The sequence below is a fragment of the Malurus melanocephalus genome, unplaced genomic scaffold (assembly GCF_030028575.1).
Source record: "Malurus melanocephalus ecotype Western Australia unplaced genomic scaffold, MMel_1.1 scaffold_199, whole genome shotgun sequence".
NCBI lineage: Eukaryota > Metazoa > Chordata > Aves > Passeriformes > Maluridae > Malurus > Malurus melanocephalus.
In genome coordinates, this window is record NW_026623431.1 from 501,194 (window position 1) to 529,178 (window position 27,985).

Below are 27,985 nucleotides of genomic sequence, written 5' to 3' on the forward strand. Positions count from 1 at the left end.
CAAGGAGATCTCCAGGTCCCCTGGCAAGGAGATAAAGGAGGTGAGCTCTGAGCCTGTGTAGGACCATCACAGCCACAGCTGCTGTGTAAGCTGGTGATTCTTTTGTTCAAGCCAAGTGACAGCAAGCCATAGTAGAATGTCTGTGATCACTCACTGAGCAGTTTCCTGCACTCCTGGGCATGAGCAGTCCTGCCTGGTGTATGATTGTGCAGAAAGATACTGGCACAGTGCAGGGATCAATGGTAGCCAACCACTACTCTAAAAGTTGCCTTTCTGGCCCCAGTGACATTGCTTTGCTAACGAGCTGAAAGAAGGTCTTGGCTTGATGCTTTGGTGTCTTTGTAAATAACAAGATTTTTTTTTTGTTTGGTTTTGGGTTTTTTTTGTTTTTTTTTGTGGAAGACCTTTAAGCTGGTTATGTTTAACAAGTGATTCTAAGTACATTGGAAAGGGAAGCTTAGAAATTCTGATGAAATAGGTTTTATTTGTACATTAAAAATTTGCCTTCTAAGTAAATTCAGAAGGAGACAATTTTAAATACTCACACCAAAAATGCTGAATTCTGATCTAAGTAGCTATTCCTTTGCRAGGGCCAGCATGATTTGGATGGACCTTTAACTTCTTTTCCTGTACGTAACTTGCGCTCTTGGACCTCAGTTTGGTTTGACACAGTATTCCATCATAGTGTTAATAAACAACCACAGATCTCTGCTGCCCTGATTTTTAAGAGGTTCTTCAGTACCATTTTGCCCAAGCATCATATTCTCCTCAAAGAGAGTTTCTTTTGAAAACTACTGAATTGAACAAGGACCGTGCCATGAAGAACCATGCTGTTCTGCAAGAAGTGTTTCTGTCCTCTCTAAAGTTGAAGTCACTGTTCTGCATGGAGGCCAAGAAACAGCAAAATCCTTTGTGTGTTCTTAATGCATGACCACAGAAGTGTTTCACCAGCAATGACCTGGCATGTACTCAGGAATCACTGAAATCAAGATCTAGACTGTAATTTCAATTACTTCATACAGGAAGTCACTTTTATACAACCAAATGTTTGGTTTGCTGCTGTTTGTTCAGTCACCTGRTCAAGTATCAGTTATATTTCACCTTCAAATGTATTCCTGTGAGAAATGGTTTCTGATACCTTTAAAATATGATTTTCTCTGACTGCATGGCTTTGTATTTACCCATATTAAAATTTAAAACCTTGTTATAATCACTATTACAGGAAAAAAAGGTTGTCTACTCAAGTGTAAATAAACCATTAATCTTCTCTCTTTCAGAAAAAAATCCTGTTGAATTGAACAAGCATTTACTCAATGATCATAATTATGGTGTATGCCAGTTTATACAGTCCCAAGTGGATTTAATCTATGTAAATAGTAAATAGTAAATACTGCAATTATTTTAAAGACATAAATAAGTCCAGAGATTTAAGAATGAGATCACTCTGGTGGGCTGTCTAAAGTAAAGTAGTCTGCTCYTACCTTTGTGTTCTTTATTGTTTTCAGGACAGATTTCTAAATTCTRCTAATCTCCATTGGGGACAATTAATTATCATAATAATTTTTGCTCTATTAACTTTATTGAATGTATTATAACAGAAATAATTTAAGGAATAGTCAGACTCAGTTTATACTCATGGTCAGATGTCTTTAAGCAGGAAAAGGCTACAAAACCTGTGTTCTTTTACCATAATTAAATCACACCAAAGAACCAGAAAGGTTTTCCCTATCAGGTTTTTAACTGCTAAAAATAAGTTGATTCTTACCTTTCCAAAACTCCCTTTCCCAATAGCCCGCAATATTTGAAAGTGGTCAAAGTTAACTGCAAAATAAAGGAGAGAAGAGAAGGAAAATAATTTGTAGCATTCTAAGTCAGAACCAGAAACCAGATAAGAAAAGAAATTACAGTGTATCCAGCTAATATCTTTTTACCATGTGGTGTTCAATTTTTCTCTTAAAAMCCCAAATTTATTTAATCGTTAGCAAAGAGAAAGCTTTGAAATATCTGTATTCATTTTGTTCAKCAGTTCATCTTGGACCAATGCYTCCAGTGCCCAGTATCTCCAAAAARAMMCAATTCTCTCTCCTAACCAAGTAACGAGACAAAGTTAGCATTATGCAGAAATTATCAAGAAATTATTTTCCAGAAAAGAAATTATCAAGAAATTATTTTCCAGAAATAATTAGATCTGTTAAAAGGATCCTAAATAATCCAGGTGACACCATCTACCTACTGATGCACAATAACATAAGGTTAATGTTTTTACAGTAATCACTGTTCAGGATAATGTACATGTTCTTTTGAAGTGATAGAAGCTTGTCCCACGATGAGCTAGTATGAGCAGCCTCTCCAAAGTTTCCCACCTTAATGCAATTCATGATGCTAATATTGTAAGACTATTCCATAAATGTAGCAAAAGTTTATTTTGAGATATTTCATTTTAGCTTGGCAGCAAAATGGATTTACTTTGCACTTCATGAAAATCTGGCAGCACAGCCAGCCCTAGACACTGAAGTGCTTTGCCATGAGGGTGAGTGAGATTTCATTTCTCAGAAATGCCATTATTATTGGTGTTGCATGAGATCAAACACASCATGACCTTCAAATCTCTGTTTCATTGGTAGATCTGGTGGTTTAAAAAAAAAGATCCAGCAACATCTTGAACAAAATTGATGCAAAGTCTCTGCAATACAAACAAGACAATGTGTGATACAGTTTTTGCAGTCACTTGTCAGAAAAAAATCACACTTAAAGCTAAATCCAGTGAACCAGAGATGACAAAGTTCAGTGCAACTTAACAGGWTTTTTTTAAATTAAAACTTTCTTGTGTTCCTGGCTTTGGCCATGAACCTTTATCTWTGTGCCTCTCATGATGTAACAGTAATTGGCAGAATTGTGGAGACAGACTGTCACTGGAAAAATCATAGAACCATAGAATAGCTTGGGTTGGAAGGGACCTTAAGGATTATCTTGTTCCAACCCCCCTGCCAGGGGCAAGGACACCTTCCCCTATATGTGTTTCCCAAAACCCATCCAACCTGGTGTTGAACATTTTCAGAGAAGAGGCAGCCATGGCTTCTCCAGGCAACCTGTTCCAGGTCCACACAAAAATGTGATAACAAGAAAAAATACAACAAAAATGTGACTCACATTGAGATGAAGAAAATCCTATAAAACTCTTAATACTTTAAATATTTGCCAAAAAATTATATCATCTCAATCTAAGCTTTGCATKGAAAGTTGAAAGGTGGATAGATATCAAGCCACTGAAAAGRGTTAWTATCTTRCTTTMTGTGTTGCAATAATATCTCATTTAYACTATTAACACCACAMAGCATTTGTTTATTTATGCTTGCTTACCCTGCCTTCAAGGAAACATGGTTGYTCCTTTCATTAGTGCAGCTATAGCAACCACCTTCCTGGTAATTTCTGGAGACAAATCAAACCCAGAGCTGGCAGAGCTGAGAGCAGCAGACTCGGTCTTCAGGAAAAAAAGATGGTGAATATAGCAGCTTTACTATTTTGGATACTGAAATAAAATGCATAACCTTGCAAAGGATTTACAAGCTGCTTGAAAAACTGAAAGTCAGAAAAAAAAATTGTGCTGAATCCTGTAAGAATTAGGGTTACCCCAGATGTTTGAGAAGCGTCTGTCAGCARCCTGCAGCTGGGGTCTCTGCTGACACTTTTTACCAGTGGGGCACTCTCTGGTAGCTGCTGCTGGGCAGAACTGGTCTGATGAGTGAGACAATCAGTTTATCAAAACCTCCTTCCACCTAAACTTACATCCACATAAACTTACATCCACATAAACTTACATCCACTTAAATCCTGTTCCCAATGGTCATCCCTCCCAAGTGCAGGACTGGGCTGTCTAAGATGATGCTTTAGGTAGGAATTCAACACAGTGTTGAAAATATTCTAAACAACATCTTAATCTCATTCATTTCTTTGATGGGGAAAAATTAATCCAAAAATTCAGCACAGTATGCTGGTGTTTTCTGTGTGACTCTTCTGCTTTCAAACTTTCTCAAGTTTCCTGCTTATTTTGCTAATTTTTTAGCAAACACATTCCTTAAAAAAGCTTATTTTGAGTTTGTTCTTTTTTCAGTCATTCAGCTGAGTCCAGTTCCCCAAACAAGTGAAAAATTGTTGAAAGATTCTGTAATTATCTCAATTTCAGTCAAGCTACATTTCAGTAATACTTAACTACATTATATTCTGGAGCCTGATGTGTTTTGAAATGCATCAGTTTGAAAAATTATTTTGTTTTTGTAAAACTAAGATTAAGCATTTATCTTCAACTATGAGAAGGATATTTTTTAGTGTCCCTATCACTTCTATTTCTCTGTACTTCCTCCTTTCATGTGTTTATTGCTCTGAATGACTAGAACAACTTAATTTTTAATTGGATTTAATTGTAAATTGRACTTCCATAAGAATGAAATTTTTAAATGAGGCACTGAACATGGAATTGAAGATGGATTACTAGTAAGTTAAATAAGTGGTTAAAAATCATAGCCACAACAATTGATGAAATTTTCTGAATTTCTATGTTTAATTTTAATAGAAAATGAGATGTTACATTTTCATACCTTCATTAACAAAATAATGATGATTTTCTCTCTGTAGCTCACAGTCCCATAAGACTTATTCAAATTAAGGTACAATGATTGTAATGCATTTTTTGCAGAGAAAATAAAGACAGTTTTAAATGACCGATGAAATACGTAAACATTCCTGAGCCTGCATCTAAAATGAGCAAGGTTTGCAGCCACTGTGGTTCTCTGGAAAGGGGTAACTCACTAAAGTGAGACAACTCAGTCTCTTTTGATCATTCAGACATACTCACAACATTGCAGAGTCACAAACTGAGGAAGTTCCTCCCTTGGGATGTTAATAAAGAATAAACAATGGGCTACCTTGCAGCTGAGACCGATATCAAATTCAATACCAAATTCACTGAGTAAATAATCAGCAGTTCCATCTAGAATGGAGCAGCACAGCCCTGGTAACAGTAAAGGGTTGAACTAAGTTCACTGCCCCCTAGGTAACACATTTTCCATACACCTCAGGTGTTTTCCTCAGATGTTTTTAATCCCACACTCTCAAAATTTTTGTCTAATTTTGTTCACCTCAATTTTTTTTTCAGGTTCTGCACGTGCTTTTTTTGTCTTTTCTGGTGAAAATTCATTGCCAAAATACCACCASTTACTCTGAGAAGAATTACATCATCATGACCTCTGTCATTTCCAGTGTTGAGAATATCATCGAGGGCAGACACTGCCATTCCCTCTGTGCAATGAGGAGACCACAAGCAGTAAATTCTTGTCCTCCAAAACATGGCATGTCTAGTTCCTGGGGTGCCTGGTGGTGTAGCTAATGACATTTTTCTGGTGCAAAACCCTACTGAGATAATGGCGTGGCTGGCAAAGGACATTTTCTTCARTATYAGTARYATGACCATTACTCTCTTGAAAACARYTTTCTTTTTACTTTTTACTCAAGAGAAAAAAAAAATGTTTCCAACTTTTTGACCACTTCTTTCATTTTATTATCACRYCATACTTTGGAGGTCTTATAAAYTGGYTCTGGATTTGAGTCTGAAATTTTTTCAGAAAACAAAATTATTCTATATTGTCTTCAGGAAATTTTTCATATAGGTAAACCCACAGAATGAAACTTATTAACAACCCTATGAGAGAATTTCTTTCCAGTTTCTTTGATTTTCGTCAATTTGGGAAAATTAAGAATTATAATCTCCCCTCCCCCATCTCACACCTTCAACCCTTAAAAAGTCACCATTAATTCAAAACTAAGAAAGAATATGGAATAAACCAGATATTTTAGTAACTAAGAGACAAAACAGATCAGCATTTATGACATCTGTTTCATGTTATGGTATTAGAGAAATGGGTGCCTGTTAATTTCAGCAATGTGCTATATATATACACATAAATAATTTATTTCATTTCTTTCCATTTAGTCATGTTCAAATAAACCTTAAATTCATTCCACTGCACAGATTCAACTCTCTATTAACAACCTTTAGTGCAAGTACACTAAAAGTTACTTACTTGGATTAGAATCATAATTTTGAATTAGYCCCAAGTAAAGCATTTTTGAGTAGTTTGATTTTGAGCCATGATGATGATAATGGGATTCACAAGCTGAATTAAAGCTTTCACCCTGCTTGCCAGGAAAAGCAAAAAATTATGGTCCTAACCATTACAGATACTTGGTCAAATATGTTAGTGCACTCAAAAACTATCAGGAATATCTAGAAGGATGGAGCAGTGGTTTGTGATTGAATTATACACAAGAGCCCCTCTGCTGCCACAGCCTTCTCATGGGACCTTAGAAACATCTCCAATATCTTCTGCCACTGTCTGTAGAAAAATGAATCATTACATGGCCAAGCAGCTGTAAAATTGGGTATAGGAAGCACCTCAGAGCTCAGACACACAAGGRACTGGGAGAGCAGTGAGAGCCAGTTCAGGTAATAGTGCTTTGTAAAGGCACTGCTAAGACTGAAACCAATTTTTAAAGCATGGGAAGTCTACACGAGYGTGGGAGTGGAGGGACAGAAATCAGTAGACTGATTCAACCCCACACATCATGTTGTGCCAGAGCTGAGAACAGAACCCAGCTTCCACTTCCTACCACACCTTCTCAGGCATACCTTCCCAACTGCAGGAATTTTGATGGAGCAGATATTTGGTATAAAGCTTTCTACTGAAAGATGAAATAAATATTTCTTGCTCCATTGCTATCTGAGGATAAAGCATACTTTGGGGAAAATATTCACATCACAGATTACGTGGTTTTTAGAATCACACTGCAAAAACACTGGATAGTTGTAGTGGAAATCCTATTCTTTCTTTAATCAGCATTATATACATAATGATATATGTTAAAACAATGAAATATTTTATATGCATTCACCTCTGCTGCATTATTCACAATTGCTATGGTCACTTGAACCAAAAAAAAAAAAGAGTTCCATCAACAACAGACCTTTATTTATGTGTGTGATTTGCGACCTTACTAAGGAACATAACATTTTTCCCCTTTCACTTGTAGTTTTACTGGTTTAAAATAGTCTCATGTTACACATCATTTGTTTCAGTGTAAATTACATTTAGCTAAAGAGCCAATATGGATATTGGGGGCATTCTGGATGGAGCTGACATCTGTTTTCTCACTGCAGCTGAGAAATATTTACTGCATGTATATGTGATTAGCCCAAACACACTCAGTAACCATTMCCCAAAAGAACTTGGTATCTCCTAGAGAAAATATTAGATTGAATGTGGCCAAAGCACAGGCAAACACTCACTTTGCAGAATGAAAAATAAAGTAGACCTCTTTCTGGAAGAACTTGRTAAGCTAAATACAGACTCTCCTTCCCTGGTTGAGTCCCACTGATTTATTTGGACTGTCTGGGAGTAACCAAAACCAGAACATGAGCATTGATGCATTAGGAGATGTACAGGAAAACCATATTTTAACACAAGAAGCATTTCAACACATCAAGCTTCATTCTCATTGATCTCAAGAGAAAACAGAAACAAAGTGATGTGATCTGGCCACTAGTGGAGAAAACAGATTTTTATTTAAGTCTGAGTGCTGTCTTTGTAGGTCTGTTTTGGGGTGGTTTAATGCTTCCTGTTTCTGYGAATCAGGAAAACAGGATAAGAGCTAAATTAAATTTCCTTCTTGATTTGGTGTGTGTGGTTTGACCTGAGCCTCACGGATAGCACTGCTATTAGGAATTGTGACCAGTTCTGCAGTCTTCTTTCTACATCTGCCTGCTTTTCAGATGCTCCAGCCTCTCCCAGGGAGAGCCACAGGCTGTGCTGACAGAACCTCAGGAMATCTTAGCAGCCATCCAATCTTGTTAAAATTGTTACTATCCTTCCCCACAAAGACACATGAATAACCAAGAAGACACAATCATATATATTCAATACTCATAATAAAATCCCCTGCTTGAACGGACATAGGACAAACATGAGCAATGCCTAAAAAATAAATTGAGGGTCATAAAATGGTTTGGGTGGTCATAAGGAGTTACATTCCATCATGCTCTGTTCATGGCAAGTGCATTTGTAAAGGAAGATAATGTTTAAACTAAGGAAGAATTAATTTCTGCTGACAGAATGGTAAAGCCAGGCAAGTCTTTGAAGTRAACAAAGAATACCAATCTGCAYAGCTTCACAGGTTTCTGAGTAAAATGGGACATTACTATACATTATTYGACTGGAAAACTTACTACTTAGAAAGAGATACACAACAAAAAAAGATGTTTCAGAGCTGGTTTTATCTCACTAATCATGAATCATGGTGTTTGCACTCATATTTTGGTATTTTCTATTTAAATTGCATTACAATGTCTCAATTTTTCATGATTAATGAGTGTTTCAGTCTCAATATAAACTGTTTCTAATTATGTTAATTTTTTTATAATTATTCAGACTTTGTTTGCAATTAGAAAGAATTTAAGATCTTTGTTCACCAAACAAATTTTATTTAAAATTCAGCTAATTTTGTTTTGAATTTTACAGTGCATTTCAGTCTGACCATATTCGCATATTCACTTTTTCAATCAGAGTGAAACATTTCCGTATTATCAAAAGGCTTTCATTTCAGAACTGTTGACTGATCCAGAGTGGCTTTTACACAATTGTTCATTTCTGTGTTTTGCTTCCTTGGGAAGCCACCTGCAGGATGAGGACATTGGCTGGGCTACCTCTGCCTTTCTCAGGTGTCCCCACAGCATTTRCCTGACCTGTGCTTTGCTCTCTCTGAGCTGGGGGCACGTCACACTATGGGAGTTGTAAACAGGAACAAGATTTGGATCTGCAGAAGGGGATAAAAGAAGCAGATTCCAATRCCTTTGAAGAAGTGTGGTATCACAGAAATGCAGTCCAGCTTTGAACTGTGCCAGAATGAAATCTGAAAAGGTAAACTTGAATTCCATTCAGACTTTAAAACCAGCTGGTTTTTTTTTTTTTTCTTCCCTCAGCATAAGGCTTAATCTTTGTAAAGGAAAATAGCAGCATTTTGATTTGGCAAAAATATTAAAATATTAAAATATTTTTCAGAGGAAATGTCTGTTTCAAAGAAAAGCAAACAGGGTGACAGAGTTCCTTGYTATCTTTCATCTATGTCATATTTCAAACAAGACATAGCAGAAACAACCTTTTCCCTTATCAAAAAGCAGAGAAAACCTCAATACCAGGGTGTTGGAAAACCAACAATGTAATTTTATTTATACCTCTCTTATTTCTATATTCTATCAATAAATAGCTGATACCATAGATAAAAGAGTGGGCTAAAGAACATCTTGTGATGCATTACAGAAATTCTGATTTCCTTATGTCAATCCTCCTACAAGGTAGCACTTCACATGCAATTTAGCTACACATTTGGTGAAATTCACAGCACATTTAGACCATGCATGGCTTGYTCATCAAAAGCAATGTCAGCATCATGGGGTTCTACACTGTAATTAGTGAAATCCACCTCACATCACATCGTTAAGAAGAGTGGGGTTTTCCCTAAATGACTGGGGAATTTTCTGAATRTGTTAGTTAAAATGAATACTAGAAAGAGCTACAACATTTTTTCAAAATGCCATAAAAACATTGCCATAAGAACTAGAAGAATTTGGTGAATCAGCTAATAATTTACACTGTTACAGAAAAAGACATGTGTTGCTGCATCCAGAACTAAAACTGAAATTCTAAAGAAAATTWACATTTGAAAGTAATCAAGCTGCTAAGTAGAAAAGGACTGATTCTCAAAACTCTTCTTCCCTTTTAATTCTGCAAAAGAACATGATTGTATTTCCAATGCTGTTCTTTCTGTAAAAGCTTTCTGTAAAAGCTTTAAAAAAAACTAAGAGATTTTGTATTCACAAGGAACCTGTGACTCCTTGCAAACAAGAATCTGTTTGAACYCAGGATCAGATGAAAATTTCTCTCCATAGCTTCTTGTATCCCAATAAGCCAAATAAAAATGATACAGATTTTGGTGTAAGAAAAGTCATTAATTCTAGTTTTTGCCTAAAGTCTACTGAAAGGTTGCCCCATGGTAGCCTTAGTGAGGACTTCACCAGAAGCATCAGCAACTGYTATTGTTATCCTGTGGAAAAACAAAACAATTATTGCTCTGTGGAAGGTGTGGGGGTGTGTAGCTGCTGCTTTGCTCCACAAGAATGTTAACACAGATCAGATGAAATCAGCTATTCCTTCTGCAGGATCAAGCACAAATAGGTGTTTACTGGCAAAGATTAATTGTACAGATCAGAAGGCTTGATCTTGAGAGCAATCTCTCAGTTCTTGAGAGCGTTAGATTAAAAAAATAAAGTTAATTTTCTTGTCTTTATGCCTCTTTAAAGCAAGTCCAAATTTTTTAGCATAACAATTCCCAGTTGGAGACTTTAGTGCACTGCCTCTGTCTTCAGACAGGTTACTCTGTTTCAGAGGCATACAGGAGTACTCTCAGGTGGCTGGGAAAAAAAAAGAGTAACTGAAAAGCTGATTCTTGCCTGTGATGGTTTCTGTGAGCAAATGTGGGAAGAAATGAGAAGAAAAACTGTTCTTTTAAATAAATAATCACAACCTGAAGGATACAAAGCAATAKGAAAGTTGTGTTCTTTTGTGTAAGAATGTGATTTCAGCTCCAATGAAAGCAAACAGAAAGTTACCTAGTTTTGGAGTCTTTCTTATCTTTTTGCTTTGTGCCTTCTTTCCATTTTTCCTCTTTTTTATTGGAGAAGGAAGTGAAACAGCTACAAAATCAAACAGTCTTCACTGATCTCTGCTGAAATGAAAAATTTCTGAGTATTGATTCGTGAYGATTTCTGCTTTACTGTTATTGCTCTGTGTCCACATAGAGTGTGTGYGTTTCTGATATATTTTTTTCATTACATGAAAACGTTTCAAGAAATTCCATTTGCCTTTTTGCTGTTCACCGGAAGGATTCCTATTTTCATGCAGTACAACAATGAGAGGAAGTAGAAAATATAAATATTTCCCAACTTCTATTTTCCTAACTTATATTCTTTAGACCCTACACACACACAGACACCAAATTTCTCTCAAAGACCACCTCACCAACACTGTATTTTAGCCCTTTATGATCCTTTTCATGTGATGCTATGGCAAGAGCATGTGATCACTCAGTAAAAGGCTTGTTCTTTGAAAAACTGACAAGAAAATGAGGCAATCACAGAGACACCATGTCTGGCACGCTGCAAAGAGCGGGTACAGAGCAGAGCACAAACACCCCTCGTGCTGTAGTATGGATGTTCAGACTGGATTTAGCTGTTKGTGACACTTCATGATGCACCACAGCCCTGGTTTTGTTAGAAGTCTGGTTTCAGGGGTGGTGCAATGAGATGGTCACCTTCATAGGGAAGTTACAGCACTTATTAGTATGGAATTTATGCATTTTACTTTAACTTTGCTTTACTTTCAGGAGCAGCTTTATATCAAAATAGAGATCAAACTGATCCCTGCCACATTAATATTGAGACTAATATTTACATTTTTTCCTCACACATAAGCRARCACAGGCAATAAAGACTATTTTTAAATGATCTGCTAAGCAGGTCTTTTGACTTTGATGGCAATTCCAACAAGGCAATGAATTAACTTTCTTAAAATAAGCAGGAATAATAATAAACACCCTATATCAGAAAGATTTAAGCTAATACAGACTACAGTACAACTACTATTATTTGAAGGCAAAGTTACTTGTTTAAATAAATGAATTTTAAATAGTTCCTTTTTAATAAACAAMMACAAAAAGGTCAAATATTGCTGTCAGAGGTCGGCAGAAGATACAAGGAACACAAAATATGTGTTATCATTGCAAAAAATCAGCTGGACAATCTAGTAGGAATCAAGCCCATATTCATAGCATGTCCTCACTGGCAGTGCAGCACAAAACAGGAAAGAATGATTATCTGTTYAACGTCACCACTGATGATGTCAACTGCAAAAAATTAGCACAGACAATGCTATGTTTTAGCTGTCTTTTTTTGGGGATAATGCAAGATCTTTAGAAATCCTGAGGATGACTAATGGTACAGGCAATTACCAAGGTGAAGCTCCCTTGACAAATACCTAAGATTTAAAACAGCAGCCRCTGAGAGGGCTTGAAAGGAAAAAGAGACAAAATATGACAATGGCAAGCATGAATGGAGGATAATACTGCAAAAAGTCAATTAAATTTATAATAATTCCTGTCCCAAGATATCATCAGCTGAAAGGCAAGTTCAGAAAGGGGCAGAACTAGCACATGGTGAAGGCACAAAGTGGGAAAGACTCAAACTGTGACTAAGAAAGATCTGTGCAGAGCTGACCCTTTGCAGGCAACCACAAATGACACTCCTTTAATGCTCCTTCCATGCCCATGGAGGTGGAGGGTCACTGATCTGATAAGTCTGAAAATGTGATGCCACAGACTGAGAGTGAGAATTTGAATGCATTTGGTGGGCCTTCAGCTTAGATGGCCTTATTGTGTGGGTCAATTTGGTGTAATCCTTCAGCAGCCTAGTTTTAAAGTAACCTTTTTCAACATCTCATTATCTTCTCATGTCTGGTTAATCATCCATCAATCGGGTTAAAAAAGCCTCAAACCATTGGATTTCAAATACATGGGCTTTTACTGTTAAATTTCACAGAACAGCAAAAGGATTTTGGAGTGCCAAACCTACCACTCTTTTTCAACAAAGAGCAAATAGCAATAGATTGCTGTGAAAAGTCTGGAACAGCTGATCAGGGATTTTACATTTTGGTGTATAACTCAGTGCTATGAAAAAGATCATCAGAGGTCAGATGATCCTCTGGATGGACTGAAATATGGTAACAATCCTCACCTTTGTTAAATAACTGATATTGATGTCTGCAAATGACCAAAGCCTAGTCAACACAATTCTAAAGGTCAGAAATTATTTGATAGTAGTTGAAAACAGCTACCCACAGTGTGGTAGGTTCATTTCTTGTGCACACAATTCAGTGTGACTGGTCACATGAAGCTGGTCACATGAAAATGGTCACATCATTCTGTGATTCTGTGAAACAAGAGTCTCTCCATATTTAGATTTGCACTGAAGCTCTGTGACATGAATAACTGCAATTATCAGGCTATTATTAGGTTTGATKCATTGGCTAACAATTAAACTGCTTTAAGGCCGTAGCCCTGACCTCACTGCCCCACAGAAATGATCAGGATTTATTCAGGCAGTGTCAAATCTTCAGTRTGACCATGGGTTAGTTTTTCATAACAGAACTGATTTGGCTGCTTCTATGTTCTGATAGCATACAGCATTCAGGTAACTTATTTTCCAGTAGAGAGGTTTCCTTTCATTGACTCACTTGGCTTAGTGGAAAGTAATTGGAACTTCTCATCCATGTATCCTCTTATAACCAGCAATTTACAACATTTTACCATTATAAACTCACAAGTCAGTGAATTATTTTTATTTTAAGATGAGCAAAAGTGTCAGTTGAAGACCCTGGTTTGTTGCAATGAAAACAGTTTTGGTTTGTGACAGGACAGAGACTTGGCTCAGAAAACCCATTAACTTAATAGCACCAGTGGAAACACCAGAAATCATCAAGGAACAATTGAATGGATGTACTGGACCTTATCACAGTTAGTGAGTAGCAGGGAAGCCTCTGTGAGCTCCATGCTTTTCACAGCTCTTTTGAAAGACATTGACATTGAAACTAAGGCAAAGATCTTTAGGAGCTGCTCCAATGTTTAATATAAGACCTTTGGTAAGTGATAAAACACAGCACCCTTTTGTTGAGAAAAGAGAGTTTCTGACTGACCAYGCTGCTCACTTATGGATGAGCTGACAAAAACAGTCTCTGAAATCATTGTGAGAAGAAACAGGTTGACAGGTATAAGCAGCAGAAAGATACTGCTTGTGAAAATGTATTGCTACAATATAGAAAATTTAAATTTCACTTTACTGTAATAGACTTTCCTGTGAGATGAAGATACACATAATAGACTATGAAGCATCTTTTTCAGCTAGAAAGTGGGAATATTCACCTCCCTCAGCGTTTCTATGAAAATAACCTCATTAATAACTGAACTGGAAGGCTCTCTAAGGGAAGTTGCTATGGGAATAAAACGTCAAATATCAGTGTACCAAACTGTTTTCTCCTGCAATAAAATTTATCAGAGTGATCCCTAGGTGAAGGGAAATTCTTTAAATGAAGTTAACAACAAAATCCTCAGTGAGACATCCATCAATCTTATCCATGCAAAGGTCYCTGTAATTCCAAACATGCCAGGGGAAGCTAATAAACCTCTTTGCTCTTGGCTCCTTGGGGCAGTGGTTCTGAAAGCACTGTTCTTGCAGACCTGGATTTCACAGAAATGGGTCTTGGTGCTAAGTTAATGGGAGGTTAGGGAGCCATGTGAAGAGGATTTTACTCAAACATCTACACAAAGTATGACTTGTTCTCTTTTTCTTCTAAGTTCAGAACCCAAGACATGAGGAGTCTCTCTCCAGAACGGAATCTTGAAGAAGATTCTAGTTTTAACCACAATTACAAATTCAACTTGGGGCAAGTAAGGACACTAAAGAGTCAGAATGACTCTCATTTCAATTGGGATTGCCTCCCATGTAGTGATTTCAAACCAAACCATCACCATGGGCTTCAAACAAATGATGCCAGCTCTAAGTTGCAGTAGCAGTGTGCCTGAAGTGTTCCTGCCTGCTCCAGCTGCTCGATGCAATATCCAGGATATAGCCCAGGCTGTGGCTGTGGGGCTGCACAGCAGGAGCTGAGGGCAGAATGGACACTGTCAACAGGAAAAGCTGCTTCTCATCATGGAAAAAGGCAGTCTTTAATTAAATTAACAGCACATTTAGTGAGTGCAGTCAAAGGCCAGATCTCCAGCAGAGGAGAATTAAAGAAAATTTCAAGTGCTCTGTTACTGCCTGGCCACACAAGAGCACCTCAGAGTCCAGCAGAAGTTAGACACCTCTTAAACTGACCAGTTTTCTCTTGACTGTTTGAAAAAAAGACACAACACTCTTTTAAGAGGGCTGACCTCCTCCATTAATTCCATCTGTTAGGCTATAACCCATAGTTATCTATCCTTCACAGTTAAATTATTTCCACCATGTACTTCAGCCCTCAAGTTGCATTTTACTCATACATTTTGTGAATGTTTTTAAATAAAATATACTTCTTAAAAAATTATAAAATCTATTTTAGAGATGGAATCTCAAGTCCCAGCCTCTGAGGCTCCAAAGGGACTGACTTGAACTCAGCTTAACAGTTTGGATTTTTATCTGGAGCCAGGGAGAGGCTTCTTTTTGGCTCTTAATCATTCACTGCATGAATCATCTACTTTCATAAGAACCACTCCACTTTGTCTGCCTTTTTGGAGGAAAGAGGGTCTCCAAAAGATCTTTTTTTTACCTACATGCTGCAGACTTAACTGTTGTTGATCAAACATGATAATTTTTTTCAGTTTCAGATGAAGTAATATCCTGAGCTATTAGTTATCATTAATATCTTTGTTAAATTTCTTTTTGGTGGTTGTTTTTCTTCAGGGTGTGTAGAAAGGGTAGGGAAAAAACCTGGTAATAACAGATAAATTTAATTCATAAAAACTTCCATAATTTCAGTGCAAGGCATATTTCTTCATCTCAGTGTTTACAGATAAATAATTGATGAAGTTAATAGTTTAATAATAGTTTTTCTACAGAGGCTGAAAAAGATGGGTTGACTGCTGTTCATAAAATGACCACCTAACTGCAGAGGTTTTTTTTACTTGGAGCTGATGATTTGCTCTCTCATCATTGTGCTTCTTACCTCTGGGAAATCCTTATATACTTATTAACAAGTTATTTATAAGTATGCTTATTTACACTCCACAAGCAATTAYACCAAAGCTGATGGGACCATACATTGAAGAAAACAGTAAATGTGAATAAAGAAATCAGACACTTTATCCATGCACTGCTAAGATTAGGTATTGTCCTTGTTTCAGCTGGAATAGAGTTAATTTTCTTCCTAGYATCTAGTACTGTGATGYTTATTGTTATTGTTATCATTGTTATTATGGTTTTAATTTACTTTATTTCAATGATGTTCTTATCTCAACCCACATGTGTTACATTTATCTGATTCTCTTTTCTCTCCAGCTGGGTAGGGGGGGCAGAGTGAGCAAGCAGGTGTGTGGTRTTTAATTGCCAGCTGGGATTAAAACCACAACAGAAGTGAAATATTAAAGACTTAAAGCARAGCAAACATAGATACACTTATGAAACAAACCAAATCCACTCAGGTCACCTGGTACAGAGGTGACTGAGGAGAGAAGGAGGACTGCAGAGCAGCCACAGTTCCCAGGTTATGGCTGGAGATTGGCATTAACTCCAGAAGATCAGTAGATCTAAGCCACAACTTATCTTAGATTCACCTCATATCACCACACAACAGRGAAAAATAAAAAKATTCACTTGGTGAACAGGGTGGGTAGCTGACAGATATTAATGGAAAGAACATAAGTTCTAATTTTAACCACAGAAGTTATTATGTGCAAAGCACAAACAAATAGTGAGCTGCAGAGGATAAAATTGCTCAGTGTAGCAGAAGGCTTGTTAGTGCCTGAAACATTCAGTGGCTCTAAATGTGCTTATACCAATTCCGTATAATCAYAGAAAAAGAACCTCAAATAAGTTTAATTATAGATGTTAGATGAAAATAATGAATATTGGTGACTCAGTTCTAGAGTTCCCTACTGCATACACTGGGCTTGTTTTGATGACAGTAAAGTATATAAAAAACAACCCTATGGATATATAGAGAAGAAGAGGGAGATAAAGAGATAGTCTCTAAAAATATATATGTATCTGTGTTATATTTCCTTAACTAGAATAAAATGACAAATCAGTATATCAGAGCTTCTTCTGGCTGTCTGTGAAAATAGTATTAAACAAATTTGGTTTCTTCACGTACAGAATGGTAAGCTTTCAACATAGTAAAAAAAAAAGTCGTGGGCTTTTTGTTTTTATTTATAGGTTGTTAAAAAGACTGGGAATCAGTTTCATGTCACTAAAGACTAAAAGAAACATATTGTATATGACAGTAGTCAGCAATCTTTCTTGGGTGATCTGTTGGGGTATATTCTTATTTTCCAAATTGGAATGTAGCACTACAGGAAGATCTTTATGGCATCCAGGACATCCTGTCATTCAAAAATTCAGGATGCCATTGATCCACATATGTCTGTGGATCAAAAGGTGAATATGATCTATCTAGCAGAGGAATTTTAGAGCAGTCTGCAGATACTCATTAGTATTTGAATGGCCAGGAAAGCATTTAATATTCTCTGCATCTCACAAGTGTGAAAACCAAACACCACAATCTTTTCTCTATAATGGACAGCTACTACAGTGAAAGGGCCACCTTCTAGAAATGCATTTAAAATCCATGATTGTGCTTCACCGCTGAGACAGACCGATGGCTCCTGCCTTAGGAACATCAGCCACCTGAAGTCAAGGTAACACTCAGCAAAAGTGCTTGAAAACACTGAAAACATGGGATCTCTTCTCTGCCACAGGTTAGTTAATCTTTTCTAAACAGCAGACAACCTCTCCTCAATCTCAGAAGAGCCTTGTGAAAGCCATTCAAGAGCAGATCTATCCYAGCAACAGCTGGAATTTGCCTGGCCACCAGACAAGCTCCACTTGGATGTCCACAGCCAACACCTTTGAGCCTGACGTCCAGTCCTTTTCCCAAACTATACCATTAAAATTTCTTTTTTTTTTTTTAAAAAAAAAATTTTTTAAATAAGGATAAGATTGATCGGATGACTATAAATAAATTTTTCCTATATTTTGAAAACTGCCCAGGCAGCTGCTCTCCTCTCCAGTTCATCAATAGAGAGCTCACTAACTCAAAAGAAAAACAATTGCCCTGCTGAACATTTTAGATCAACAGCAAGTGATAACTGCTCTATGACTCCCTTCCAGCAAAATCACATAGCACTTAGTGCTGACAATTTTGTTCAATGAAGGTCAATAAATCCTTAAAAAAATTATTTCAACACTGAGATTTTTACAKAGAATTTCACACTAAAATGTTTTTCTCTTTCTAAAGTATTTTCATCTACTATTATTATTTGCACCGTTAAAAAAAAAAACAAAACAAAACAAAAAAAACAACCTAGTTTAATAACTCAGCTTTAAAACTTGAGCAAGAGATCCCAGACATGTCACTGGGCAGGAAAAGATGTGGCAATAAGGTCATAATTACCATGCAGTTACTGGAAAATCACATGCCAAGGCTGGGCAGAGAAGAATCTCATGAAGCTGCATTAAACTTCTGGCAAATTTGTTCCTCATGTTATGCCCAAACCAAACTCAATAAAAGCTAACTTTGTTTTACAGAAATTCCCCACTCATKAGACTCTATTTCTGTAGTTTTCACATGCTAAAAGAGTCAAATATAAAGCTGGGCTTAAAATAATTACTTTTTCCTTCTTCTCAAGAAGAATCTTTTGATSGTTTCTTGTTGTTTGACTTCAAACATGTGTAGCAGTTCACAGTGCTTAAGATGTGGTATTGCCCCAAAAGCATTTGCAGGCTTTACAAAGCTTGGAAAAAGATTTATCTAAACCTCACCCCAAAAGGTACAAAATCAATTTTCATAACATAATATGAAAGCAATCCAGGGGGAAGTGGAAGATAGCTTCAGAAAGGTGTGAAGGACACTCAGGAGGCTGACAGTGATTCTGTGATTTTATTGCATCTTTGTTTTAACAAGGGAGCTAAGAACAGTTCTCATCGCTCAGCAAGGGAGGTGGAACAATATCAAAAGGAAATAATAATTACTGGAAGGATTATCTCAGTTTGCTTTTTTATATCTTAAATAAGGAACAGYTGGTGGTCCCTTATCACTGCAAAAATAGGAAAAAGAAGGAAAGTACTTTTTGTCCACTGCAGCAGGCTGCCTTGCAGTATATTTATCTTACTAAATGCAACAGTCTTTCTTACACAGAGCAGTGTTAGCAATAGAATGACAAATTGTTCTATTTTATTCAATATCATACAAAGCAAAAAATGACAGGGCAGAAAGGTACATCAGGTGTAGAACTTATCTAAATGTTTCTGAATTTGAAAGAACTAGAATTGGTATTTATTTCTTAAGAAAAAAAAAGAAGAAAATTAGAAAAAAAGTGGGAATAAACTCAAAATCAATAAAATGTTAGCAGATAGAAGTTRAAAGCACTGATTTAATTCATATTTTGAGTCAGATAAACTGTACGGTAGATTCAATTGAATATTCTTTTTTCAAAATAAATCAAAGTAGAAAAAAGTTTAATGAAGTATAAAACAGAGAATTTCATATTATGTTATGATATTATAAAGAAAATATTTWTGGGGATATAAAATTTGGGAAATAAATTTCAGATTCATCAACTATGTTCAGTTRCCATTAGATCCTCAAAAACCTATGTAAATAAGCTGCCACCAACCCTGGTAATKCTTTCTAAGAAGGGGTTCCTGCAATTTAAAAGGAAAACACCTTTGTCTTAATTATGGAATGAATGAAACTTACTTCAGTGCCTACATTCTGCTTAATAACCATATTAGAAAATACAATACAACAATTCTAAGAACAAAAGTATTACAGCATGTGACACTTTAGCATCAAGACCTGTGGCAGCAATCATAGAAAAGGGGTGTAGGAGAAAAACGGATCATAAAAAAATCTTCCATTAGTTATAGCAGGAATAAATCATATGCAAAATGGAAAGAAGAATCTTGATGGACTGACTGCCATTGAAGCAAACTGAAGTCATAGAATCATGTGGGTTTTTTAGGGCTGAAAACACTTTTAAGATCTTTGAGCCCAGCCATAAAACTAACACTGCCAAGTCCACCACTAAATCATGTCTGTAAGGGCCCAGTCTCCAGTAAGTTTTCCTTGCCATGTTAGAAAACACAAACAGCTAATAGTMTTTAAAAGAGAGGTGATAAATTAAGAAGACTTTTATAAACACCTTTTTGTAGAGTTTAAATTTCCAGTGATTATAACCAGAACTGTTCAGTGACCTCAGAAATCCTGACCTGTCCATTCARACTGGTGCATTTACTTGTTAAAATACATGTTAATGAGAGTCAAAGTGGAAATTAAAGAGTTAAAGATGAGGCCAAACTGAGCAGCTGAGAGATAGCTGCATGTAAATAAATCTTCTAGTTATTGGAGTGGAAAATAACTTATTTGGGAACAAAAGGAAGGAAGTCCTCATTTCTGTAATACAAAAGTACAGCCCTACTCATATCCTTCTTGATGGATATTTGAGGTGAATGCTGACTGCCTAAGGGAACAGACCAATGTATAACATTAAGGTTTTTCTGAGGACAACCTGAATTCACATCACATGCAGCACTTTCATTGTATTTGCCAGATTTTAGTAAGTGAGGAATCCGAAAGGGAAAGCCTGGTAGTACTCGAGTGAACAGATGCCTTCTTTCTTTCCTCTTTCCTCCAGAAATGTGTGTTTTATAAAGATACAGTACTATACTGAAGTATATAAAYGGCATATATTGGCCTAACTATAAAACAGTACATGTGATGTAAAATTTAAACAGAATCATGTGAATTTCTAAGACTTCAAAATTAAATAAAAGGATTTTTCCATGAAATACTGCGTAAAGAGAATCAGTTTTATGTCTTGATGAACATATCAGTGCTCAAMATCCTCTTGTACTGAGAAGGTGTAGGCATCTTGGGCCCCAACAGTGCCCATCTGCAGRTACAGTGTGATTTGAACATACATTTCTGATAAAAGAAATAGTTCCCTGGGATCAAGTGCAGCCAAATAAAACCAGAGTTATTCTTCAAAACATTTAATGTATTAGAGACTGAACCCTAGAAAGTAAATCAGCTCTGTTGTTCTTTAACCATAGGAGGAAAACCCCAAGATATCTGCCTGTCCTTTTTCTGCAAAGACCCTGTATTTGCTATTCATGCCAAATTTTGATTGAGTCCAAGGAAATTCAGAGTATGACYTAGTCAAGGAAAYAACTTCTAYTGACCTTTCCAGTTKTTTATGTTTGCATAATAATAAGMTTTTRCTTTTTCCTGTTTCAGGAAAAACATACACACACGATTTTCACAAGTACAACAGCAAATTAGGCAATCGTCCAACGTAGGCCCATATTGGGCAGTGAGCAATGTCACTCAGGGTGACCAGTGTAAGTAGTTCATGAAACTGAGTAGAGCTGTGCTCAGGAGAKATCTCACCCTCTGATGTGCACACTGCTTGCTACTGCTGCTCTTCTCCTTCCAAAAAGTCTAGGCTTTTTCTTCTGATTTTGGTAGATGTTCCCTACCTTCCATTCCTTCCCTCAAATATTTTACCCTGATAGGATTCTGTGCAGCTCTTCTGCCAGACTGAACTAGAAGTTGTCCTTCTTATTTGAATATTCTCTGAGAAATTTTTGCTTTGTGTTAGTTGATCTCAGCAGTAACCTTTTCTCTTCCACACCTTTCCTGTCTTCTCAGCATTAGCTCACTCTGGCTAAGTCAAAATGTTKTGAAACCTCCAAAATAACTCAACAATCTTTTTTCTATTCCACCTTTCAGTGCTTAGTCACAGGTGTCAGTGCCCACCAGCTTTTGCTTCAGGAAGGTTTTGCCTTCTGCCTTCCCAAGCTTGCTTTTCAATGAGAGAGCTGGAAAAGAGTGAGGCTTGTGCTTGGCCAACAAAACCCTGCTTTCTTTGGTTTTATGCCCACACTCAGAAGATACTGTATAAAAACAGTTCTGGTGAGATAGGATCCACTTTCTCTGAGTATCTCTGAACAAGATCATAATTCCTCACTGTGTTTTTTTTCCAAGATTTTCTTGGCCATTTTCTAATTCAGTCAGGTACAACACGTGATTCCAGGCTGAACTTCACTCATTGGACAGTATGGTATCCAAGGTTCACAAAAMCCTGCAACCTCCCCCAGTAGCTCCTGTTGGCTTTGTAACCCACATTCACACATCCACATCAAGGAATTCTTTCACTTTCATGACAAGTGCTACCCATGASTCAGTGTCTGTCACACTGGAGCCAGGTGGAGGAGGTAGATCTGTCCCCCCTTGCTCTATGGGAAGCTGTGAGATCTTTTGAACTCTACGGARGTGAAGCCATTATTGAGGAGTAGAGTCAGTTTAATATCTCTGTACATTTGAAAACCATTTATCCTGGGAAAAAGMCAAACATTTACTTCTCAGATTGCTGCCCCTTCCCCCATTCAGCTCTTCCAGTCCTTGATAACCCAGCTCTCTGAAAGCCTGCTCTTTTACACAGAAAACAAGAGCAGCACAACTGAAGGAGCAAAGCCTTTTCACTGCAAGCAACAGCTGTGGGCAGGGATGGGAGACAACATCTGAATCTGTGAAGGAGGGTTTGCAAAAGCAATGGTATTGGGATTGAGACAATAATCTTGTCTTTTCAGAGTTTATAATTTAAAAGTACTGATTTCATAATCAGAACTTTCCCTGATCTTAAATGGAGTCTCTAAGCTTATCTTGCYTGATGCTTGCTTAGCTTTGAGCTATTTATGTTTAATTATACACAAAGAGCCTATTTTGATATCCAGGCACACTCCATATTGCAGCACGGGTAAAATGTGGCCTCTCCTGGGCACTTCCTGGATAGCAAGCCAACAAGGAATTCCTTAACACTCTTTGAGGTCAGCGCCATGCCAAACATTTCTGCAAATTTTAGAAGTCTACAAAAGCAGCAGCAAAGACTTATAGGATGCCTTTGTTTAAGAKGAAGGTCCTGACAAGGATGTTTCCACCCAAACAGAAAACTAAATCTTGGAAATGGAGTAAATATTATTAGGAAGGATCTTGAAAATTTATCTGGTCCATCTCTAAGATATTTTTGGCAGAGATTTTGCTGAACATGAATGATGCAAAGTAAAGTAAAATTGGCAAATACTTCAGCTCTCCCTGGAAAGGATCTTAAGGATCTTTGTTCTAATCCTGACAGTGTGAGGTAAATTGATATTGCACAACATTTTTAGGACATTCAACTGGTGAAACAGAGATGCAACTCATTTGAGATAACAAGAAGCTAAGATGAAAGTGCCCATTCATCATCTTTAGAGTTTCCTGCAAGAAAGGAAACAGAGTGATACATTATTAGACTTCACCTTCAATTATCATTTAGTGTCGGAAGAGGCCCACATTTTTTGTATGCATTCTACCAAAGCCCAAGTCAGGAAAATAAGGGCTGATGGTGGTTTTAATGTCACGATACTCCTTCTGAACCTCCTTCTGCACAGACCATGGAACTGTAGACAACAATTTGTCAGTTGGTACTTCTGAGGTGCCTGAAATTGTCATATTGTTCTTCTGTGCTCTCCTTTCTGCCTGTTCTCCCACTGTTTCACTCATTCTGTAAGAGTAAGCTCAACACCGGTTTGTTTTCTTCTGTGATTATAGACACCAGTGTTAGGGTTTCTAAAGTGTTTTGCACGACACATAATGATGACTTCCTGTCTAAAGTTCAATAAAAAGAAAATAAAATTGTATAAAATTCATCATGGTCATAAAACAAAACACAAAAAAATTCCAATGGTCTGGATCTAATTTCTCTAAAACATTGATAGTCAGCATAAAATAATGCCTTCAACAGCTGTGGTTTTCAACAGAACTGCCTTTGAGCAGTTTTTAAATCAYATTGTGGTATTCTTATCCAATTCAATTCTAAAGGGAACTGTAATATTCATCTTTGCAAAGAAAAAATTAAAATTCAACGTAACACACCATCAAACTTCCATGAACAAACTGAAAATCCAGCAGAAATATTGATCCCGCATGGTGTTTGCTACTTTCTCTAACAGAAGGTATTTAGATTCCAAACCCTTTATTTAACTGTTCTTTAGGGCTGTACTTTATGAAACAAGTAGTTWGAAAAGAGGGTGTTATTATCCTCGTGACTGGAGTTGTGCAGCAGCTCTGTGCCTGCACAGGCGTTCTCCATCACAGCTCTGTGGCAGTGGGATGATGAGCGCCATCGAATCGCTGACARTGACCGGACACTGCACTCTCTCTTTTCTGACTCATTTGGACATGTAACCATTGCTCTAAATTGGTTCCAAGAAAAGCTCTTATTGTCATTTTTCCCTTTGTCACTTCATAGTTCTTCAGCTTTCACTGCACTTAGGTATAAACTCAGTTATTATGCTCAGAATTGAGCTACCTGAATCCATATTAATTGCAGGCATTTTTCTTAGGCTCTGYATCTGGGTTTTAGGCTTTCAGTACAAGCCCTTCCAGCAGCTGTCCATTTAATAATGATGTTTTCTGACACTCGCCAACAATTTTAAATCCTTCATTTAGGCTKAAGGCTTTTCTAAAGAGGAGAGGTAGAAATCAATTTTAAATTACAATTTCAAACTGGAGATTTAACTCCAGAGGTTGCTAWACTCTCTAGTACATACAATAAATTGAGGTCTGTAGTTATGGTACTAGAGCAGAATAAAGGCTCATGACTCAGGCAAGGAAGTGGGACTTCAGCTCTTCCTTGGATGAGGCAGAGACACGAGCACTGCAGAGAATCAGGGTCTGGCCATGGAGAGCAAGCCAAGCCGTGTTGCTGTGTCTCATTTCCAGCATGCAAGGGCACTACTGAGGCACAGCCTGTCACAGTGACCTCCTCAGAGGGCTGTTTGAGCTCTGCAGCTTCAGGGTGCTCGGTGAAAGGTTCTCTGGAAATACATGTTTATTTTAAATGTAAAGTCATATACTACAAAAATAAAGAATGAGTTCTTTAAAAGCTCAGTGCACTTATTTCTAAAAGTAATTATAGCACAGYTGACTTTTTAAGCCCCAAATAATCAAATACCACTGCCATATCACTTGGCAGAAGCAACTTCTAATTTCTAACAGTTTGTTTCTTACCCTTTCCTCTGTATCTTCCACCACAATGTAGGCAAATACGTTATTACTATTTGATAGTAGWAACATCTCTCCTGAGTCAGCTCTTTTYTAAATKACTCTTTTGGAATATTTCATGTTCACATTTTAAGTATGACTCAAATTTTAACTGAACACAGTCAAGCAAATCCAGCATGAAAGACACTCTTTACACTCACTGGGTTATTGCTAATATATTCATTACTTGTGATATTTACTGAGAATTTGCAGGGAACATTTACCAATGGTGAACTTATTTCTCTTTCTGAAAAGTTGAACATGAGGAAAAAATTACTTTTTTACAGCTCCCCTGATATTAGTTATTGGATATACATATTCAAGAGGGGGTAGTTGTTATAGGAATATGAAATATTCCAGGTGTAGAGAGTAAGGTTCCTTTGCTTCAGCAGTATTAACCAAAATAAAAAGATTTYCCTTTACCTGAATTGACTACAAAATTTGTGTAGTACCTGATTTCAAATGCTTTTTAAATGTCTGAAAAAATGTTCTAGTTCCACACCATGTAAGTGTATTATTTGATAAGAGGTAGTGATGCTGCACTGCACACCTGGCCTAGTTCTCTATCCAACCTATACAGCAATAAAAATCAAGAAACGAAACGTATTTTTCTATATCTTTAGCCAGAGTACAAGGTCTAGGCAAACAAAGGGCTCTGTTCCCTGGATTATTCCAAGMTGTTGTGCTTTAACCTAGGCTAAGAAGAAAAAAAATGAGATATATAAAGAATGGTTTTACAGAAGATTTTTTGCATGCAAGTAACCAGATATTTCTCCTTCATGATGCACTTATTTTGTAGATGATAGGGTTGGCCTAAATATGTTTTTTCTCAGTTTCAGGGAATGATATGTAAGAAAGTATAAGAAAAGCTGAACAAGGTGAGGATTAACTGGCAAGGTGGGYRTCTGTGCTGATTTTGGCTGGAATARSTAATTTTCTTCACAGCAACTAGTGTGGGGTTKTGTTTGGGATTTTTKCTGGAAWYAATGCTGATAACACAGGGATGTTTTAGTTATTGCTGGGGAGTGCTCACACAGAGACAAAGCTTTTTCTGTCCATCAYCCCACCCCACCWGTGAGGAGGCTGGGGGTGCACAAGGARCTGGGAGGGGACACAGCCAGGACAGCTGACCCCAACTGACCMAGGGATATCCCASAYCATATGGCTTCATGCTCAGTRTATAAAGCTGGGTGAAGAAGGAGGAAGGAGAAAACATTCASGGTGATGGCATTTGTCTTCCCAAGTCACCATCACATGTGATGGGCCCTGCTCTCCTGCAGATGGCTGAACACCTGCCTGCCCATGGGAAACAGTGAATTAATTCTTTGTTTTGCTCTGTTTACCTGTGCAGCTTTTCCTTTCCATATTACACTGTCTTTATCTCAACCCAAGAGCTTTCTCACTTTTATTCTTCCAATTCTCTCCCTCATCCCACCAGGGGGGAGTGAACAAGTGGCTGTGTAGGGCTGAATGAGTTGCTGGTTGGGGTTTAACCATGACAGTAACATAGGAAAGAATGTTATTTGGAAATGGGAATTATAGGCTGGCAGGGGTTAACATCARAGAAGATTAAGTCTGGAAATTACCTAGCTGAATTAGCTGAATACTTACACAAAGTGTTCAAGGGTCTTGTTAACTGGCATGGAGATGATCAGAGTGGTGATAATTTAGAACATTGGATAAAGAAGCATCAAAGTGTTGTGAGGAAAAAAGTGAGTGATCATCTTTGAGGCTATGAAAATAGACCAAAATTCAGCCATGCAAAAGGCCRTGTACGTAGGAACACCAAAAATTTCTGCTGTGGATAGGAGTTCATTGATGGAAATTCCTGAGCAGGGCACTGACCATAGGGTGACAAAACTATCCACAGGGTATGTCCATGGAAAGGGGATATGTAGTTACAGGCTGCACTAGAAATTATTTCCACTAAAGAATAGGATGTACTTTTTCAAACACAGTCTGGGTGAAAACTCACCTACAATTCTGTGTGTAATTTAGATTATGGGTGAAACCAAGACAGGTTCAAATGCAGACAGATGCAGGGCATGGAAAATAATGAAGCAGTAGAAATAATAGAAAAATAGAAAAGGTTTCCCTACGAATCAAAGAGTGAGAGGGGACATTTTGCTGTTTATGAAAGCCCCAGAATAATCCTGGAGGAAGAGAGCATTGTAAACTAACAAAAACTTGGATTAAACACAAATCTTATAAACAGGTTAARAAATATTTAGTCAGGAAAACAGATGTTTCTGACCATTCAAAGAGTGAAGCTCTGGAAGAACCTTCTAATGAAAATGGAACACTGAGAATGAATGTAGCTGGTAAAAATAGTATGCATTACAGCTTTTAAAAAGATTAGTGTGTGGTAAGGATGTGTTGTACTGTCTGCAATAACTGGGGACTAACAGCATGTAGTTCAGGCTTCTGATTCTCTAGAATAACTTTTCCTGAGCATCATGGGGAGTCTACATACAACTTCCAGTTTTTAGACCTATTCAATGGATCAGCACCTCTTCTCACCAGAAAGAGGAGTTTTAACTGTGGAACCAACATCCKGTAGGCTTGTCAAGCAGTACCTGGGTGCTCTGCACACACTATTTCCATACATTTATTTCCTAAGAGATACTCCAAGTAAGTAACTTTTTTYCTACTATTTCCAGAGTGACAAAAAATGTTTTTTTTTTACCTTTTATTCCAAAATTCATGCTTTATTCTACGTCCATCATTTTCATGTATTGATATAAAAATGACAATACCTTTTTCTGCTCATTTTTATAATTTTAAGAGGCAGCTGTGGCATTATACACGGTACACTAAATAGCTTATTTTCAGCTATTCCTACATCTTGTACACAGCTTACTTATTCTGGTTCTCTGTGAATTCATTGTCAGTCTTGACAAAATTATACTATCTCAAGAAACAAATCCGCTTTCTCTTGCTATTCGGTCTCTTTAGGTGTTCTTTTTTTTGGTTTTTTTTTGTTTTTTTTTTTT

The 27,985-nt window shown here is 37.1% G+C and overlaps 1 protein-coding gene across 1 annotated transcript in view; it reads right to left on the bottom strand.

Moving 5' to 3' along the window:
* Positions 1 to 27,985, bottom strand: part of STK32B (serine/threonine kinase 32B) — a 157,334-nt gene that overhangs the window by 127,109 nt on the left and 2,240 nt on the right. The window contains exon 2 of the mRNA XM_057373493.1: positions 1,766 to 1,821. Within this exon, the coding sequence (XP_057229476.1) occupies positions 1,766 to 1,821 (56 nt within the window). The remainder of the gene's footprint in view (positions 1 to 1,765; positions 1,822 to 27,985) is intronic.